The 22,646-nt window shown below is 32.0% G+C and overlaps 1 protein-coding gene across 3 annotated transcripts in view; it reads right to left on the bottom strand.

The window, feature by feature from the left end:
• Nucleotides 1–19,860, bottom strand: part of LOC126695002 (probable leucine-rich repeat receptor-like serine/threonine-protein kinase At3g14840) — a 102,620-nt gene extending 82,760 nt beyond the window's left edge. Inside the window, exon 1 of one of the 3 annotated variants that reach the window (XM_050391593.1) lies at nt 19,789–19,860. Coding sequence is in view for 1 of the 3 variants with exons in the window: in XM_050391591.1 (XP_050247548.1) it covers nt 19,678–19,768 (91 nt within the window). In the remaining 2 variants the exon portion in view is untranslated. Of the gene's footprint in view, nt 1–12,824; nt 12,945–19,677 lie in introns of those variants that run through there. The other 2 variants (XM_050391591.1, XM_050391595.1) reach the window with 2 other exon arrangements.
• Between the last annotated feature and the right edge of the window lie 2,786 nt (nt 19,861–22,646).

Consider the following 22,646-nt stretch of genomic DNA (forward strand, 5'->3'; position numbering starts at 1 on the left):
AATTTCCTAGATAAAGATTATAATGAGATGCTGACACTTGACATCGATAGCAGCATGCTGTTGGTTTTGTTGATGTAGTAGCAAACTAGCAATGGAACAAATTCTTATATAAGTCTCGAGATTATGTGAAAAGATATGAAGGATTTTCTTTCAGATTGTTTTTGGCTATAATGATACAAGACAATGTGGGATTTCTTAGATTGGCTTGAGTGTTTACTTGTTGACCACAACATACAACATAAATTCAACCTTATCTTATCCATATTCATGTGCATGGCATTGTCGGTATCATTTTGGTACAAAGATAAGTTAAGCTGATAAGTAACCCAAAATTGTGACCTATATGACCTTTAGGAGTTTAATTGTTACTACTCTAGCACGCTAAGAAAACAATCTAAAGGGAAATTTTTCATATATATGAGGCAATCTAAAGGGAATTTGTAAGAAAACAACTAGAACAAAATTAAATAGCATGAGGTGGAATGAAAGACAACTTGCATTCATGATGTAGGATTTTTTGGAATTCAACACTAAATTGGATTTCTTGATGAGATTTTGAAAGGTTCTTGAATTAGGATTGATGTTGATGGATGTTTGGCATTAAAACTGTGAATAAAACAAGATTTAAAGAAAGGTAAACCCTAAGCCAATCACACCTAAGTAGGGGAAAGGCAATCACACTCTCAAAGCTTAAAATAAGTTGCAGGAAATATATTAGAATCAATTTCATTATGAATATTATTGACTACGATAAAACCTTAATATAAGCTATTGTTAAAACCTTTTCTAGAAGGAATAGGACTCCTAAATAACCTAATTCTATAAAGACTAGGATTATTAATAACAAAGAATACTTAAGAACTTCTAAACCTAATAGGAAAAGGACTCGAAATACAAAATAAGACTCATGGGCCTTTCCAAGAGCCAATGACAACACGTTCCAGAAAATCTGGAAATTACCAAGTTGCCCTTATCCAACCATACTTTTAATTAAAATTGAACCAACAACTTTCTAACCAAAAAACTTCAAAGACTCAATAATAATTAAAGTAACCAATGAAATGTGGCAAGAAGGCCCTGCATCAAAACTAGAACAACTCTTATTGACTGTCTGCATCAATGGACCATTTTTTATGCAAGAAAATGAATACTTGCTTTTTCTAGGGAGAGAGTGGCAAGTTGAGAAAGATACCGTGTGTTTGGGTGCGCCAATCATAGCCATCATTTGGGTTCAATATTTACAAATTCTGGTGCGATAATTTAAAATTTCCAATTGGATTTTAAGTTAGGATTTGAGGATGACAAATCTCAGCTCTAAATCCTCACAAAACTGATGGATTTTTCCAGTTCCATAATTACTACCGATGCGCTATTTCTTCTCTTTGTGTGCTAATAACACCAACTTCAGACCCAACAAAAAACTCAAATGAGGTCAGTTTCAAGTAAACCACCACGACCTTCCTTAATTTTAGAGGGCAGCTTTCAACGGTGAAACCTTGCTTCCAGCTGACCAGATATCGGTTCGGGAGACCCAGGTCATGAACATCCCACTCACCCTCTTGGCAGACCACATGCTTTCCATCTCCAATATACCAAAAGGATTAAGCTAGTAGGTGGAGAAGTCTAATGAATACATAAATCCATAAGCGAACTTAAACTGAACTAATATGGGATCCCTAAACACCTCCTTACAATAAGTCAACATGTTATAAAATTCGAGGCATGCCACTATAGCATCATAAGCTATGACACTTAGAACTCCCTGACTCTCTCTATGTATCTTCTATTCCAAACGCGACCTCGGTGTTTGATCACAGATCCCCTATGCTTATTACTTTAGGTTTTTGGCAAACACACAGTACGTTGATGGTTGATGACTATAATCAACTGTACCAAAATGATTAATATGTGATAATGTAGACATTTATGAGAACATGTTTATAAACTTCAAATGTTGTGTTAGTTGTGTGTAGGACATAGAACAATCAAGGAAAAACTTAGATACAATATCTTAAGTATGGTTCCTTAGGTACCCTCTTAAATTTCAACAACCTGATTACTTAACCAAAACACTAAACAATGTAAACACAATCTGACTTTTGTTTCCCCAAGAGAACCAAAAAACCCATTCCGTGAGAAAAACTTAACTCCTTCCCATTAAAACGATTCCCCATAAAATATAAGTTTTTTTAATTGGTTATCGGCTCTATGATGTAAGTTCAATGCTTGCAATGCTTGTTCTGGGTTTGGGCACATGACTTCTTTATGTGTTCTATTTTTTTTTTTTTTTTTTAGTTTAGCTATGTTGGACTCTTAAAGCAGTAGATGTGGGCACTTTCGTTACCTCCTTTCCATGTGGTCAAATTGAACTTCTCAAGTGTACCTTTTATATTGGGTGATTGTTCGTGTCTTGGACCAGTTTTTTTGAAAGGGAGAGAGAAAGAAGTGAGCAGAGCTTAATTTCTTCACAAACTTAGAAGTCAGCGATTGAGGGTGAAAACTGAGAAGTCAGAGAAATTGGGGTTCTAGGATTTCTTGTGTTTTTGTGCATATGGTGTTAACACATACAGGGGAAAACAAAAAAGAAGAAAGAAATGGATATTGTTAATGCCATGTAGTGTTTTGGTTAAGTAGATAGATGATTGAATATTAGGAGGGTTACTTAAGGAACCACATCTAAGATACTGTATCTAAGTTTAGCTTGAACAATTATATATCCATTCTCCTGCTACATTTAGAGTTTGTGTGGGTATAATTGATGATAAAAAAAGGTGTGAATTTATGATACAAAGACACATATAGAGGTGAAAATTCCATTTTGGTCTCTACATTTGGGGGTTATTGTCAATTTGGTCCCTATAATTTGGTAGAAGTCAATTTAGTCCCTGTTATTTTGGCAATTTATTCCCTATAGTCAAATCATCACTTTTCTTGCATTTTCTTGAACTTTCTTGGCAACCAAATACAAAAACACAAATCAAATTTACCAATCTCCAACTCTGGTAGACACACATATCAACTCAGCAACTAAAAAAAACCCAAATTTGGACCCATAATGACCATAAATTGAAAATAACATGAATTAAATTGACTACAAGCTGAAAATAACAGGGACTAAATTGACTACTACCAAAATATATGGACCAAATTAATAGTGAGTCAAAAATATAGGGACCAAAATGGTATTTTCACCCATATAATTTGATCATTGTGTATCTCATTTTGATTATTACAATGAACATGATACGTGACAACAGTAGTCTACGCTTTAACCACATAAATGGTGCACCTATTATATAATCAGATTTACAAAAGTGATTATTATATGGTCATAGTAGCATAAATGAGACCATGTCAATAAACTTGGAAGACTGTGCTTGTTGTGTGTAGAACGTAGAATCATCATATCCATGCTTTAGCTACATGTACAGTTTATGTGGATTTAGTTGATATTGAAGAAGGTATGAATTTATTATACAAGAGACATAGAATATGATCATTGTGTATCGCATTCTTATTAAAGAATAGGTATGTCTTTAGAATTAGTTTCCAATAATTTCATAAAGATGAAAAGAATGAAGAGAATGTGAATGCATTGTGGATGAAGTAGAGAAGGGCATAAGGAGCATTTTGTAGTAGAATAGTTAAAGGAAAATTTTTTGTAAGAGTAGTTATGCTCTATGGTACTGAATGTTGATTTTTTTTTTTAGGTACAAATTTTGAGTTTTGAGAAGCAACATGTTCGTAAAATTAGCATAACTAAAAGGAGGGTGTTAATATAAATAAGTGCAAATATAAGGAAAGATAGGATTTTTCCTATTAATGAAAAGATGAGGAAGAATAGCTTACAAAATTTTGATCATGTAGAAAGGAAAGTGATTAATGCACCAATGACAAAGAGAGAATTGATTCAAGTCAAGAGAATGGAAAAAGGTAGAGGAAGACCTAAAATAAAATTAGTAAAATTAGTAAAAATAGACATGTCAAATAGTAAAAAAGAATGCATTGGGCCAACTCTAACTACTCTATTGAGGATCTATGGCCAACCCTAATATTTTGAGATTAAAAATTGGTTGTTCTTGTTATTGTCCTCCTAATGTCACATAACCATTATCCTTTATGATATTTTCTTACAAGAAAAAACACCTATTTTTCCCTTATATAAATAAAATTTTATTATCAACACTTTTTGATAATATTCATAAAAGAGAAATTAACGAAGGCAGTAACTCACTAAGTTCCAGCGATGCGGGTGCTTATGTGTGTATTATCTTCTTCATCAAGTTTGGCCAAACCGAAGTCAGATATCTTAGGATTAAGATATTTATCAAGCAGAACATTAGTAGCCTTGATGTCTCTATGAACAATCTTCAATCTTGACTCTTCATGAAGATAAGCCAAACCTCTTGCTATCCCAACACAGATCTTATGTCTTGCTGTCCAATCCAACTTCAATTGGCATTCTTCTGAGCCTTTAATTTATCAAATTTAATAGAAAATCAATTATACATATGTACATTATCTTACTTACAGCATGTTACAAATACCAAAAACATCAAGTGTACGAAGTAAATTTTTACCAAACAAAGCTCGAGCAAGGCTATTGTTTTCCATGTACTCATATAATAGCAATAGTTGATTTCCTTCAATACAACATCCATAGAGCTTAACAAGATGAGGGTGTTGAAGAGCAGAAATCATGCCTATCTCATTCACGAACTCGCGATTTCCTTGTTTTGATTTGGAAGAAAGCTGCTTTACTGCAATTGTTGTACCATCTGACAAGTGGCCCTGTGAGAATATAATTTCCAACATCTTAACATAAGAAGGAAGAAACTGCAACAAGGATAGGGATTTTTTTTTGTGTGTGTGTGTGTGTGGAGTCAAAACTCAATAATGAAAGTTCAAATAGAAGATATCAATGTTAAATTTAGTGTTAAATACCTTATAAACAGAACCAAAACCACCTTCTCCAACTTTATTGGAAACATCAAAGTTGTTAGTTGCGGCTCTGATTTGCCTCAAGGTAAACAAACCAGTTTGCAAGTCTATACCCTTTAGATCTGTAGAAGAATCAAATTCACATATGAATTATCTCTACGAAAATTGAAAATTTTTACACTTTTTTAAGGTTTTGTCAAAACATTTGAGCAGATGTAATAAATCATAAGTTCTAAAACACCCATATGCAGTCAATTCCTACAACAGGCATTCAGGCAAAATGATGTTTTCTAGCAGCATAAAATGGTAAATATTTTATATCTTTTATTATGTTTTGAATAGTTAAAAGTCATTCTACAAGCATGCGTATCAGGGGCATATATACACATGCAAAATGCTCCAATGCAAAATCCAATTCACTGAACATATTAGTTTTCCTTAGGAACAGATCAATATGCATTTACAATACTAAATACCTTGTCCCATTCTGCTCTTCTGTCCTAGACAGCCTTTCCACCAGAGGATACCCAGAACCAGAAATAGAACGAATGCTCCTACAGCCACTATTCCAACTACTTCTCTTACTGATACAGTGCTGCCATTTGGTTTAAAGTCTAATTGAAGAAATAGTTCGAAAGATATAATATTAGTTCCTCAGAAAGGGGGTAAAATCATGATCCAGCCAACCATGTAATGCATAAAGAACACAAAATATTCCATCAAAACCATTACAACCACTTCAATGAAGAAATAATCAAGATTATTTCTCTTCTCAAGCTCTAAATTTAAATGAACACGACTGTTTTTCAAAACACTGGGACAATTATCAGCTTAAATTTTCCTGAATCCAGTAGAGATTTCAAGAAAAATAAAATAAAAATGAAAATAAAATCCACTCCATCTGAATCCTGTGGGATTTGTACCCACATACTGATGAAGGAATGCATTAATCATCACAATAATAGTTTAAGAGTTTAGACACATTCTGGGGTCCTATATATCAAACTAATAAAATTAGACCCCCCCAAAAAAAAAAAAAATCCTGATTGAAAAGCCAAAACCCAAAGGACTTTAGTCACATAGTTAAATAAATGAGTAGATTGTAGATCCTAGGGCATTTCCCTAAAAGAATTTCTTGACAATGTTGAATTTATAGAATGAAGATAAACATGGATTTGCAAGTTAATACATGGTCTATTTCTAAGAGTCCAAAATTGATTACAACTAGCTAATGCAAGGTATAAACCTACCAGGAAGAACAGAAATTGCCGAAATAAGAGGACCATAGACTCCTCTTTCAGGGATGCCAGTTGTACCCTTCCCAGCCCAATAAAAACGGATCTCTAAGGTGTTATTATTCACAACTGCAGAATAATGTTTTGTGACTTTCTTGCCAACTCCACCAGCTTCATCTGCAATATTGAAGTCCTTCGCCACTAGCTCTCCCTTCAATATTCCAAACATGTTAGTGACCAGCTAGTAACAAGCTATAAACATAAGAACTTTGGTTGATGAAGGTCAGAGCATAATGTCATTAAATACCTGAATATAAATATCAAATACACGCCTTCCCAAGCTGCTAGATGTATTATCATTGGTGAACTTTATCTCCGCAAAAAGGAGTTTTATTTTGTAAGGTCCAGTTCCCAAACAAAAAGCATAATAAGTAAGAGACAGAGGAGAAAGGCGTGCAGTCATGTATAGTTCAGGATTAGCCATAGTGAGTTTGGAGGAATTTCCCAAAATATAAATGTCTGTCGATTCGTTATCCATGAAGTTACCAGTGCTGCTAAATGCCCAATTTTCTCTCTTAAGGAATTTAGAAGCTCCACCTGGCTCTGTATCGTCATCATACTTGGTATTTCCATTTATAGTTACTCCTGGTCCGCCACAATTTATATGGAGGGAGTGTCTAACTGGGGAAATAGGAAAAATGGATTAGTAACAGCTGAATTTTTTAAACATATTTAAATTAATATTAATGCAAATTATATAAGGAAAATATTTTTTTTCCCTTTTTTTTGGCGGCCGGGGGGTGGGGGGGGACCGGCGGTTGGGGGAGGAGTGTGTGATGAGACAGAGTTTCATTTGGTGCAGAATCAAGCCAAATGAGACGGTCATTCAAGGACACTGCTCATTCTTGTGTTTAGTACTATTAGGAGGGTGCCCTCCTGTGTTATTATATCCAATGAGACTTATGCCACTATTAGATAAGATAGCCAGATAACTACATAAAGGCTAGAAATGGATCCTAACAACAAAAGCTCAATCCCAATGCATTAGCATTATTCTGCAAACTTCAGAAAGACAAAATTTGGAAGATTTATTAAAAATTAAAATGTTTAGTAAGACATAAATTAGATGAGAAAGATTCATAAACTTGGAAGCATTTACAATAAATTTCCAATCCTGGGGGCCACAAGCAAGGGAGGGGCCCTCAATTCCGAACACAAAAAATTAAAACATGGTTAGTGCCTAGTCACGTTAAAGACTGCAAGTCTGTAAGAAAGACTTGAAACTGTAAAATGATTTAGCAACCGCAAAATTGTGTAGCATAGAAGAATTTTAAAACTAAGATGTAAAGTAGGATCTCTTAAAACATATTCATTATTCAGTATGGTTACAAGCGTGAGAAAAAACCCTTAGGATATATTTGAGGAACTGGTATAGATCTGAACCAAAGCAATCATGAGCATAACAATCTTGAAGATTTTTTTTTTTGATAGGTAAATCTTGAAGAATTTTATACTAAATCAATTTTATAATAGCCCAAACAAGAACTTACTTTTCGGACAAGAAGAACTTCTCAGACACGAAATATTTCCACTGATAAGGCAATCCACCAAAGCAAGTCAGCAATATTACATTGTGATTAAATATATGTTACATGACTCAAGACAATATTACATTGAAGATTATAAATAAATAAATAAAATGAATCAAGACAATATTCCAGAAAGTTAATGTCAAAAAACCTTTGTAATGCATGCTTTGAAAGGTGAACTTAAAAAACTTACGTGTCACTCCCCTTTGAAGAGGTTGTAAACAAGTTCCTACATAAAATATCACCAAGTCCAAAGCTTAGCTAGTAAATAAAAGATCACACTTAACACACGGACAAAAGCATTCTTACAAGCTTTGGTGTTCACAAATTAAGCTTCCATTGGGAAAGTTGTTATACGAAAGATCACTGCACATAAAAATGATGATGTAATTCATTACCTAACAGAATGAAGCATGAATAATAAACTTTTATTTTACGCAGGATAGTTGATAACATATATGGAAGGGGTAATACTATTTCATTTTTCATTCAGTGAAACTCAATCCTACATATTTTAGGAGACAAAGATTTCATCCAAACTCCCACATATAAGCTAAACCACTCTTATATGGGAAAGATGCTTTACCATTACATTACCTAAGCCCAATATACCTTTGTGTTTTTGATAATGTAAATAACCAACCCCATATGCAAATATCAAGATCATAAGAGCTAACCTAAAATAAGGAGTCTCCTTCCTTCATGTTAAACTATGAACTATACAAAGATACTAAAATTTAAAGTTTGAAGTTAAAAAGGAGATATAATACGATAGCTGGAGCTTAGTGATATGACTCATCACTGTTCGATTCTTGGATCATGCATGGGCGGATTGCATGTGCATGGGTGAGGGATTGCAAGGGATAGGACAATTTGTGTGCATCAGTGCAAAGGATAAGACCACGTAGAAGTAGAAGATTAGGCTTTTGAAGTGATAGGCTCCTGAAGCGATTAAGTGATTAAAATTTTATCGAATAAATGATTCCTTTTTTTTTTTTTGAATGAATATACAATAGCTGAAGACTATGGAGAGTAGGAAACATTTAGAAACTTTTGGAATCCCCACAATACTTTTATGAGTTCTGCAAAATGCTAGGGAAGTGTATAGGCAACATGTTTCCTATGACTCCACTATTTAATATATTTTGATGCACTCGTTTATGCTGCAGTTGATTAACTGTCTAAGATGGTTTTGTAAATAAACCTTTAAAGAAACAATATTCATTGAAAAAAAGGTTCCTTTATATATAACCATCCACAGCAAATCAGATGGAAGAAATTATATCCAAACATGCAAATAACTACTTAATACCAGTGGTTATCAACAGATGTTGAGAACACAGTTAAACCTAGATTGCCTACATTATACAAGACATTCTCCACAGGAGTTAGCAAAGTAAAGGGGAACAAATAATGCATGAATTTTAATGATTTACCCTTTAATGAATTAATGCATATGATACAAATTCCTTCACATTAATTTGGAAGAGAAGCTTACATGCTGCTGCCTCTGTTTAGCATCCAACGAGGCACTGGTCCACTTAGCAAGTTTCCAGTTAGATACCTAAACAAATTCAATCTACAAGATTCAGAACAACTTATGTAGTTACACAGCACATTGATATGACTTGCCAGTGACACAAATTTTGAGCTCAGTGAAATGGCTAACTTGAAATACAAACACACACATGTACACATTCTCATGATTTTGGAATATATATTAACAGCAGTGAATTGGAGGAAAAATAAAGGGTCCCCCACCTCTAGCCAATAGAAGTAGGACTGTTAATTACATCCACCATAGTGGGAAAGGGGGAGGGAGGTTTGAACCATGGGCATAAGGCTCCATAAAGGATGCCATCACTACTGGACTATCACTTGAACCCCAAGAATGGTCTACATTTAACTTCAGTAATCATTTTATGGATGGCCAGATTTTACTCTAAAGGCTTTTTGATAACTCTATCCTTAAAGCATATTGTTGGATTAGGCACACACAAGCCAACTTTAAGCCTAAAATTCATCTTGCATTTTAATTTAATGCAAAAAAGGTTATCATTACTTGATTTGTTTATCTTACTCGAGATGTTTTAAGGCCAAAATTTTGGATTTGTGCAATTAATCAAATTGATATAGTGGCTACTTGGTATGTTCAGAATGGAACAAATCAAACATTTTCACACAATTTCTTAGACAACTTCTTTTACTTCAGTGTAAGGAAATCTACATCTAAAGTCAAAACGCTTACATGAAATCCATCTTTGTTAGAAGACCAACATAGCTGCTTGGAATTCCTCCAGTTAGTTTGTTAAAACTGAGGTCTCTGCAAGAGAACTTATATAATCAAATTTTAGTGAAACAGAAAACTCTCCCAAAAAGGGGAAAAAAAAAAAATCCAAATCATTTACTCGAAAAATTGTATTATGCAAATAACATATTGAAGTTTGCAATAGAAAGAAATGTAAGAAAAAATATAAATAAATAAAATAAAAAATACACAAACTAAAAGACTATTTATTTAACATAACTATCTCATAAACAAGTATTTATTGGAGACTTGTACTTGATTTGGTTATTATATAAATATATATAAAAAATTCTCTCTTTTTTTTAATATTTTTTTTTTCAAGCAAGCTGGGGGGAAAAAATCCTACTGTAGACTTGAGCATGATTTGGATTTTAAATAAATGAGAACAAAAAATTCTTCTTCTTTTTTCTTTCAATGAAGCTGAAAATAAAATTGAACTTGATTTATGTGCAGTGGTAACTTTGAGCCAAAATGGCTATTCAAATTTGTCATTTTCCTGCTCATGCATATCACTTCACAAAATATGTACCGACAATAACTATTGAGTAAACATACCTGTATCAAGCATCTAATTCATTTGAGATGGAATGAGACACAACACATGCACATGACTTAGACAAACACACACAGAAAACCGTGTGCTTGTGTTCCAAATGGGCATTCAGATATCATTTGCTTGCAAGGTAATGCTCCAGGGGTACAGGAAACTCAAAAGTTTTAAGATACAACTCTTTTTCTTTTTTCTTTTTTCACTAAGTTAATGAAAAAATTTATTTCCATTCTCAAGGAAGTCACTTCTTGTGGGTTCCTGATATGATTTTACCATAGAAGCCTTTCTCTTCATTTTCATAACCTCTGACTGGCTAATCACCAGATTCACTTTTTCCTTATTCTCCTAAAAAATTAGTACTCTTTTCTGAGAAGGAATAAAAAGGAAAAAGACATTTGGATTTGTAGTCCATCAGCATATATATAGATGTCTTGTACTTATGCTACCATATATTCATGTATATCCATGGTTGGTAGTTAAAACTTAAAAATGCCTTTTGGATAATTGCTACCATCAGACAGCCAAAATGCAGAGTCAATAATTTGATTTAGCCTATCCTACATGACCCTTAAATTAGTAGGAAAAAATGTACAGCAAACAAGAAAGTAAAAAAGAATTATATACTGACAAGGTTGTCAGCTTATTCATCTTCCCAAGGTATTCAGGTAGTTGCCCAGTAATATTGCAATTCCTTAGTATCCTGAAACAGAACCAAATATTTTATATTGAGTTGCAAAATAATAACAATAATAAAATCATACTTTTAATTGAAGTATCTAACTCACAGAGTATTCATCTTTGTCATATTATGAAGTGGTGGGAATTTTGCTTCAGGTCCTCTTAAGTCACTAATTCTCCTAGATATTGAAATTTGAATAGGAGTAAAAATTTTAAAAAATAAAAATAAAATAAAATGCAGTTGCCTATAAAACAATAAATAGCTACAGATTTATAAAGCCACACTGACAAGTCACTTAAGTTTTCCAAAAAAGGAATGTGGAGAGGAATCGGCCCATTCAAACCACTTGCTTGAGTCACCCTGTTGTTAAGAAATTTTGATTTAGTAAGTAAATAATACATCAAGTTCAATTCTTTTCTTAAAAAGAAAACAGTCAAATTCTCACAGTTTTTCGAGATTTGTCCAATTCTGAATAAAATCGGGTATCTTTCCAGAAAAATTATTTTCACCAATCCGACTGCATTATTGGGGGAAGAAAAATATGTGAATTTAGAAGGTAAAATAGATGTATAAAATTTCAAGATAGTTATAAAAAAAAAAAAAAAAAAAAAAAAGAAGAAGAAAGATCTTGAAACTTACAAGTCTTTCATTGTCATTAGCCCTGCAAACGTTTCAGGTACCTCCCCAGTAAAATAGTTGGAAGTAAAGTGTCTATGACAATAACAATACCAATTTAGAAAAGCCAATAAGCTAAAAAAGATATGCATCAATATACTTATACAAGTAAAAATAAATTAATGTAAATTAATTTTGCTTGATCATAATGACATTTTTACATCTTACTACAGGGAGGGAGGCCAACCAAAAGAAAGAAATAAAGTATAATGCAATAAGTTTTTAAAATATAGTAATTCAAATGAAGGGTCTTACAGCCTTTCTATATTGATCAGGTTCCCAAGCTCTCTAGGAAGACTTCCAGAAAGCATATTGAACTCAAGGACCCTGTTGATAACAAATTGGAATTCCTTTATAACAAAATATACAAGGAAAATGCTGGCTACATTTATGCTATACCTTCAAATAACTAGTTTAGCATATGTCTGAAATGGGGAGAAATTTTGTAAAACAATACTTTTTAAATTTATTTATTTAAATTGGTACCGTTTTGGAGTTATTTGAGAATATAGCCTCTAATATAAAATCATGTTTTAGAGATACAATTTCAACACTTAAAATTGTGTTTTTAAAACACGATTTCAGCTGACTTGACTGAATTTTAAGTGATTGGTTTTTCAACACTTCAGAATCGGGTTTTGCTAAATACCCAAATGATTTCAAAACAGTACCAATTTAAATCATTATTATCAAAATAATATTATTTGGCAAAATTTGCCCCGACATGGGATTTATCACACATCCACACTACACACGCTCAACTAATTCAATATCAATAAGGGGGCATCATACATTGTATAGAAACAGAGTGAAATGGTGGAGGAGTGCAGTAAGAGTAAGAACTCACAAACTTTTGAGAGTGGAGATATTTCCAAGCTCTAAGGGAATGGAACCGGTCAACCGGTTTCCAAGAAGAGAACTGCAATACAGGAGAAGCCATGAATAACAATATGAAAGTCACAAAAAAAACACACACACACAGGGACAGAGAGAGAGATAGTGCATGTTGAGAAGCCTTGTGAAGGAGCCCCATTGTTGAGGGATTGTGCCGCTAAGGTAGTTAAGGGTCAGGTCACTGTATAAGGAGATGCCATAAATTATAAATTAGAGATGAAAATCACAAAAACACAGGCAAGTTAATTATTTATTATATTGACTAGTACTTACATTTGTTCAAGATACGGCAAGTTCACCAGTTCTGGTGGCAGAGTGCCCGTGAGATTTTGTCCTTTCAGAACTCTATTTCCAGCAGTAGAAAAATGTGTTTTTCCTTTTAATTTTTATTTTTTTCCTTAAAAAAATTAAATTAAAAATTCATACCAATTAAAGAAGACACAAATAAATATGGTTGGTCTTAGTCATACCGATACTCTTTTTTTTGGATAGGAAGTCGTACCAATACATTGGTTCCTTCCTTTTTCTTTTTTCTTTTTTGACTAAAAAAGAAAAAAAGAAAAAAAAAAAGGGCCATATCATTATTTACATATTTTAATAATGATATGGTCCATATAGGATCACTACCAATTTTCCTCTTTACTTTTTTTTTTTTTTTTAAGAGAGTTTTAACCTATGGTGTCCGCTCTAATGATAGTTTTTTATTACTAGACCAAAACACCAATCAGTTTTTGGTGTAGGCGGAGATTGAACCTCAAATCTCTTATACAACCATCAGAGATCTTACTAGTTGAGCTAACTGGAAGTCACAAACAAACTCCACTACTAACCAAACACCACTTTATATTTAGTTATATTCTAAAAATAAATAAATAAATTTAAGTGGGCCACGTATAGTCTTTTGTCATCTATCATTTAATGTAAAGTTATGAAACATATTAGTCATTTCTCATTCATAACAGCTACGAAACAAGTCTTTTTTTAGTTCTTCACCATCTCATAGATCTAAAAATTCTATTTTGAATAATTGTACTTATAGACAAGTAAGAATGAATGGATGGGTTTAATAATGTAAAATTGTAATTTAAATGGTGGCTAATCATAGGTGGGACCAAAAACATGATAAAAATGAGTATGCTATTTTCTTATTTTTGTTTTCTTGATTTCTAGATATTTAAGCATTTCATAATGTAATTTTGCTGATCTCAAGCTCAAAAGCTTGATTTGAGTTTGAGTTTGATATTAAACTTGAACTTGGCTTGACTAATTAATTAAGTCAAGCTAAGCCAAGCTGAAACTCCTTGGCTTTTCCAAGAGTTAAAGCTCAAACATTATTTTTGGCTTATCTCAAGCTTGAGCCAAGTTTGAACTTTTGACTTTTACTATTGAGCTAGTTTCAAACATGCATAACTCGGCAGAGCACTGCTCGTTTATAGCCCTACCTAAGGGGAAAAATATTTTCCCCCCTTTAACATCCGTTTAACCAAACTTTGTTAAGTTAATGTTGAAAATATTGTATACTAACATGCCATTTACTTAGAGGCAAGTTTCCAAACTATCTTCCCTAAATTAAAATCCATTGTTTTAAAATTTTAATTAAAGTGTATTTTAAAATATTAAATACGAGTTTTGCTTCATTTTTTTTTCCAATGGGTGTGGGAGAATTTTGCTTTTTTATTCTAAATTTATTGGCAATATTTATACTAACTATGGTTAAACTTTTGAAAAGAGAATTTTACAGAAATTTGAAAAGAAGTTAAGAGATAGTTTACACTTTACCATCTTAAACTATACTCTATATTACATTTTACACCCTAAACTTTTCGAATGCACGTTTTGCTCCCTAAACTATGATCCTTGTAACACTTTGCACCCTGTCGTTAAGATTTCTATTAACTTGGATGAAAATTCAAAATTTAGGATACAAAGTGTAATCAAGAATATAGTTTAGAGTGGTAAAATGTAATTTATTTATTGTTTTTAAAGCATTGAGAAGAATGACGATTAGTTCTTTTTATGTGATGCCATATTTTTTTATCCAAGTTAACAGAAAATTTAATGTCAGGGATGAAAAATGTAACAAGAGCCATAGTTTAGAGTGTAAAACGTGTATTTGAAAAATTTAGGGTACAAAGTATAATCAAGAGTATAATTTAGGGTAGTAAAATGTAATTTTCACCTTCTTTTATTTAGCTTTGCGTAAAAAAACAACTCATTATGCCAAGCTTAATAAGGAAAGTAAAATGATATTTTCCTAACTCATTTTAAGAATGCTACCAAACATAGAAAAATGAGATAGTTTTTTAGAATAAAAAAACATTTTTTTTAAATTATTCATTTTCCAAAAACTATTAATGTAAAAACAAATAGCACCTACTGTTTTCTTTTATTGTTAACATAGGTGTTCATAACTTTTCAAGGCTTTGATTATTCTGTCATATATGTGTAATCTCCCACCCCACCTACGCTAGGTAACTATAAGGAGGTATCTATTGGGGTGGTCCCAAGATGCCACCTACCACCAAGGGCAATTCCAAAAAGGGGCAAAGGGGTTGGAATTTTATAATATTTTTAAGGGTTGATAACAATTTACCAGCTTGTGGTTATTGGTTAGGACTAATTTTATGTTGTCTCTTTGTAGTTTTAAAAGTATTATTTTAATCACCTATGGTTAGTTTTGTTATGCGGTCGTTACTCAACTCATCAATTTCACCGGTAAAATACCACAAAACCTCCAAACTTATAGAAATATTCTTAAAAATCTCCAAAATAATACAAATACCCTCAAAACCCCCAATTGACTACAATGAGGCCTTTAAAATAACCAAAACACCTCTAAAACCCTCAAAATGGCAAAATATCCACCAATATTTCCAAAATAATCGAAATACCATCATTACATCCAAAATGCCACTCAACTTTCAAAATGATCAAAATCCTCTATAATGACTAGAATACTTTGGAAACATCTATAATGACAAATATACACTTAAAATTAGGGGTGTACATTGAACTCACCAACCTAAAAAAACTGACCAAGCTCGAGGCCTTGACTTGGTTTTCATGGGTTAGTAGGTTGGGTTAGGTTTGAATTCTATTTTGAGTCTTAGGTTGGGTAGGGTTCAGGTGGATAGTTTTTTAACCCATTTAATCCACTATTTATATAAGTTTATTTTAATATCATTATTTTAAATTTATAGATTTTGGTATTATAAGAATTAATTTTGATGAATTTGATATAATCTAAGTATATTATATGAATAGTAACAATTTATTGAAAAAAAGAGTTTAAATAATTAAGAAAGACTAATTTTTTACAAGGTGTAAAATATATAAAATATATATACACAACCTACTGACCCAACCTAATCGAACCCGACCCATGTTGGCTGGGTTGGTTTCCACACATGTAATGAATTGGTTAAGAATTTCTCAACTCAACCAATGCACTCCCCAACAAAATGACTAAATATCTTTAAAATCTTGAATGTGACATAAATGCCCCTAAAATGACAAAAAAATGAAACCATGGAAATGACCAAGATATCCCAGGAAAACTTCAAAGCAATCACAATATGACTTAAAACTTTGGCAATTGCTACCAAATTTTTTTAAGTCATGCAAAAACATTTTCAAGCGTTCCTTTGAACGTTTTTCAAGTGTTTTGTAATTATGCAAGCAAAAGTGTAATTCGGTGAATGCATAGTTTGGGTCTCACCTAAAATTAAAAGTTGATAGCAGTTTGTAGGCTAAAATGCAAATTGCACTGTCTAAGTTTGGTTGTAATTCATTTTAGTTTTCTAACTTTACTTTCGCTCAATTGAGTCATCTAAATTTTAAATTTATTTAATTTAGGCCTTCTGTCAATTTTGTTAAAAAATTTCCCTTAAAAAATATTTTTTTCACATAAAAATATAAAATATTTATAAAAATATTTTATAGATTTTTTACGTAAGAACTTTTTTTCAAATTTTTTTTTTCATTAGTTAATTGCATACCGTATACATTGATGTTTTAATACCGTATACATACCAGTACGGTACATACCAGCCGGTATGCTTGATTACAACACCTATTATAATCTATCAAATGTAGTCTTATTGTTTACGGATGCTGAAAAAAACTTACACCCTAATGCTTTTTTTATATATTTTTTTTTGAGAAACAACTTACGCCCTAATGCTAATGCTTAAAGATATATTGCAAGTTGCAATAGTTGATAGAGACACCAAACCGGCCAACACGGTCGTATACCTTTAATTTCGGAGAAAAAAAGTCTTCGTCAAATAATGAATTCTTTTAGGGGGCAATTGCACGACGCGTTAGAAAAAAGAGACCAGGTCTAACAACTTTTAACTTATGACTCAATTGACAATCATCATCATACTGTTCAATTATTGCGGAATAATAATTGCAGAAACGAAGACCAGGTCTAACAATTCAATATCAGTTTTTTGACCTTTTCCCTCAAGAAGTAAAATATGTTTCCGTTTTCGGCTTTTCCTTTTGCTAAGCAAGCTTTGTGTAATTTGTGAAAGGATATAAAGTTTGTCCACAGACCCATTTTTTTAGAAGACTTTATTGAAACTAATCACCACAACTCAATTCAGTTTTTTTTTTTTAATTTTTTTTTATTGAATGTAAATTTGACAAAGTCCAAACCCCTGATTAGAGTGGTGAAAGAGTATGTTACTTAAGAATATCAGGCTATTTTGTTGAATAAATCTTGGTGCAACAAAATTATTCACAATTTATTTTACATCAGTTAAGATGGCGTAGGGGTGGATCCACTAGGAAGGGTGGAGAAGCATGGTCTTCCCAAACTTTTCTAATTTTATAAAATTACCACTAAATTTAAGAAAAATTTTAAAAAAATATATGGTTGGCCCCCCAAACTTCTTAAATATTATATTTTTAGCCCTAAATTTACCTAAATTTTTCAAAAGAAATATGATAACCCCCATTTCTTCATATTTTTTGTATGATACTAATAAATTAGTTCAATTTTATATTTATTATTATTTTGCCCTCCATTCATAAAATTCTAGTTTCGCTCCAGAGATGGTATACATATAATTTACACAAAAAAAAAAAAAAAAAAAAAAAAGAAAAGAAAGAAAAGAGAGTAGAGTAGCAATGAGTAACTATATAAAAATAAGGTTGGTACCCATCACATTGTCATTTCAACAAGTTTTTATTTTATTTTTTATAAATTATGTTCTTAAAATTGGTTGTACATTATTTTAGCTTTGAAACTTTTTTTTTTTTTTTTTTTCCTTTTTGATATGAAGAACTTTGCAACTTAGTAAGACAATAAGTTATAACTCACGTAACATCTTTTTTACATGGTATCACTAATAACACTATTTTTATCCAATGCTATGAATTTTGTTCCGTTTTGGCCAAAATGGATGAAAAATACCATACCGGTAAAAAATCGGAATGGTAAACCCCCCAACCCCCCTCCATTTCACCTTGGAGAAAATTCCAAGCCATCTTGGATCGTTTTGGGTGTTTCGGTAAATACCGGCCAAAATGCAAGATTTGATTGGCATGAAGTTTGGACCAAAAAAAAAAAAAATCTTAAAACCTAAACAAATCTATGCACATAAAAAAAAGGCTGACGATGAGACCATAATGCATTGCAAGTTGCTAATGAGGAAACTGAGAGTGAAAAATGAGGTACAGGTATTGCCTGGTACAAGTACTGGCCTGGGTTGGGGATTAACATAAAGAAAACCAAAACATTAAATGAAAGAAATGATGTAGATGAGAAGATATTCAACAATGAGAAGTGGATAAGTGGAAGGGTAAGAGACTTGGAAGATGTGTGTGGAGGAGAAAAAAAAAAAAAAAAAATATGATAAAAAAATGAAACAGGTAGGTGGGGGGAAAAATGTGTTAGAGATGGAGTTGGCTTGGGTAGCATGCTAGCTGAAATATTAAAACCACCGCAGTCTTATTTCAGTTGTTTCATTGTTGCATAAGCTTAATTAGTACTTTAATTAAAATAATAAAAATTTAAATGAATTGACTAGGCCAATTTTAAAATAATAATTTTTATAAATGTATTAAAAATAATAACTTTTATGAATTTTTTTCTATAGTAATAAGATATGAAATATTATATATATATATATATATACATATATTTGTATTGCCCAAAACGATATGTCAAAGATTGGTACCGAAATAAAATGCTTAATTGTTAAAAATCACATTTATTTATTTATTTATTTTGGATGAGGTTAAAAATCACATTTTTATATGCATAGTTCTATTTTTGGACAAAATAAATTCATCCGACCACGCTCGCAACTCTAATGGTTTGGCAATAACACAGTAATTCAATGGTTTGGCAGATAAATAAATGTTTGGTGCACGTACGTATGAGAAAGAGAGAGAGAAAGAGAGCATACATTCTGACAACATGGCAGCCGGTGGTATTGGGTATACTGCAATTGCAGTGAACAGCATTATCTTTATTTTTGACCCATACAGATTGTGCACTGCATGGATCTACTCTGAAATTGCAGTCCGTCTTTCTCAAAGTCTTCGCTATATCACGTAAAGCTTGTACTGTGCAGCGTTATCATCACCCAAAAAAAAAAAAAAAAAAAAGTAAGGTTAAAAAGAAAATCAAATCAATTATACTAGTGAATATTTTCTACCAAATTTGAGTTCCATTCTATACACATGGAAACAATAATTTTATAGAAAATAGAAAAGAAAAGAAAAAGAAAAAAAAAGAAACTCAAGCTATCATATGCACAACTGTGTGCGCGTGAGAGAGAGTGAGAACATACTTTCATCATCTACCAATACAGTGGCTCCAAAGACAAAACTTGTGAAGCAAAAGGTGACGGCTGAAGCAAGGAGAAGTCGAATGAAGAACATCTTGAATTCTTTGGATAAACAAACCTAACTTTTGAAGGCAAAAATATACGGTGTCCAAAATGGTGTAAAATCGTTACATATGCAAGAGAGAGATTATGCTAGAGAGAGATTATGGGAGATAAAAGTAGTAAGACAATAAAGTTAAGAATATATATATATATATATATATATATATATAAAATTCTTCAAAAGAGGGTGTGAAATGGGAGACCCTTAAGACACTTGGAGGTCAACTATTAAGTCAAGCTATTCCCACCCGATTGATTCAATAATTGCAATATTGCAAATTATGATGAAAATAATAAATTCTATTGAAAATTTTGAAATTGTAAAGTACCAATTTCGCATTTAACCTAAAATATTTCTTGTTTAATTTTTCAAATTCATCTAACGGTATTCATGGCTACTCAAAGCTATTTCATGCTAACTTCTAAGTTCGACGTTGTCTCCCTTTGTAAATTAGTGACTGAAAGACATTCTGTTTATAAATGCGGAAGTTTGAAAATTTGTGTATTAAATTATAAGTAATAAAGTATAAGGTTCTTATCTTAAATATATAGGTAGATAATGTGTGATGTACAAATAACCTGCAACTATAGATCTAAGTCTATTGGAATTATATTCCAACAATATTTAAACAATAGGCGTTGGGAACATGCTTTAAAGCCTTTTAACACCACACCCCCACACCCCCTTTTCCCTTTTCCAAATAAGGCAACATCAAACACAGCGGTGTCATTTGCTAGCCTAAGAATAATTTAGATTTTGCACTTGCCAACCAAACTCAGACAATAATTGCGGTTTATCCAATGATCCCTCCAACAAAGAATCTCTCTTTAGCTTGCTTTAGGGCTTCATTGGACCTACACTTGATATTAGCCCAAAGGCTGAGAAAAGGTGTGGCTTCCCTAGACCCAATATCCCCCAATTAAACGTGTAGATAATAACATACATGCACAGACTCACACTGCCACTCATAAAGGGGTCTTCAATAATAATACAAAGAAACATAAGCCAATACTGTCCAAATTATATGATCACATACGGGAAGAAAATTGTAAGATAGACATTCGAATAACAAGTATATATATCGGTAAGTACATGTTCTAAGTATAACCGAAGTCTGAACTTACAGCTGCATCTGATAACTACACAGGAGGAATTAATATGACTAATTATGGGAGCAATGTATCCAAACTTGGGACATCAGAAGCTAAAAGAAAAGGAACAAACACTAGAAACAGCTTATTTATTCCAGTAAAGGCGTTTTTTAGTCTTTAGTCTTTACTTACATCCTCTAAAAGAATTTCTCTACGCTGGTAGTCTGGGTAAATTTGGGAACAGCACCAATAATTTTATTTATTTACTAGCATTTAACCTGTGCAATGCGCAAGGAACATTTTACACATTTAAAATACCATCAATTTGACATAACAATATAATAAATACAACAGTTAATATGTTTATTAATTAAAGGATTTGTTTTATTAATAATGCCAATCAATTCAAAAAACAAAAATGACAATTGTGGGATATAGAGTTAGGTTCAATAACATTGTCAAAAGTCCAAAATTCCCCATAGCAGAAATTAAAGTTTAAGAACTCATTAAACCAAAAAAACATTTAGTGAGCTAAGCCATATTCTAGCCCTGATGAACTGTAAGTGCCAGCTCTGTTTCACTTGGATGAATTGGGCCATCATCATTCACCTGCAAAAACTATAGCACAATAGCACTTGGAAAATAAAATGATGACAACTACATATCTTCTCACATGCATTATTTTTATTTTGTCCATCTTGAACATGCCAACTACAAAGGTATACACAATAAGAACAAAATGGATTCTTTGGTGTGCTAAATGGATGATTGTTGTCCAACCAGAGGCAATAGCATAATGAAGACCTATTTAAATGTAACCTCTGAAATGATAGAAGCAAAAATACAACCTTTTGAGCTCCACGTTTCAAAAAAAATTTTCTTTAGTAGAAGTGCACTTCTATCCATAATCCACTCAAACTATTTTTGCTAATCTATAACAATCACAAAAACTAAGGAGAACATATTCAGTAATAATATATGGTAAAATTTCAATGTATAAATACAAAGAAACAATATTTTAATATCTATTGGAAGAAACACTATTTAATCTATGAAAAGTTGAAAACCACAAAACAACCTAAAACAAAATTGGAAAAGAAAAATAAATTCATATTTTTTCTCTGCCAAGTTACACTTTGCTCAATCTTTTGTAGTCTGAATTCTAAGAATGCATCTTATAATCCTAGCCACCAAATCTCCTCCATGGAAGTTTCAAGCGTGTAATGGTCATAGGCACTATAGTGTCAAGAAATTTTTTATTAATAATTAAAAGCACATAATTCTTGTAATTCAAATAGTTTTCTTTTTTTTGATAAGTTGTAATTCAAATGGTTCTTTAGAAATTTTTTACTAAACTGATGTCCAAAGTTGAAGCACATACATGCTGGAGGAATTGCATCTAAAATCTCATCTTTAACAAATTTAAACACATCAAGTAGTTTGGATATTTTTGTTTTCTTAACCTTTTACATAAGAGAACAGAGGTAAAATTCCTTCTTTTCACGAAGTATAGACATTTCCTTCACTTCAAATGGACTATTATTTCTGGTTTAATTTCTTGGTTCTTTTTTTTTTTAGGCAGGGAAAAAAACTTCTAGTGTATGAACGATTCAACATAGTTCTCCAAATTTACCTAAGACACTATACACACACCATGCCCTCTGTTCTTTAGTTTATTTCTTTCTTTTTGACCCTTTCCCACAAAAAAATAAAAAATTTAGAATGCATAGTAGAAAGCAACAATACCTGAATCACCTTCTAAAATATAAGCCTTTTTC

This window comes from Quercus robur, chromosome 8 (genome assembly GCF_932294415.1).
Source record: "Quercus robur chromosome 8, dhQueRobu3.1, whole genome shotgun sequence".
In the NCBI taxonomy this organism is placed as follows: domain Eukaryota; kingdom Viridiplantae; phylum Streptophyta; class Magnoliopsida; order Fagales; family Fagaceae; genus Quercus; species Quercus robur.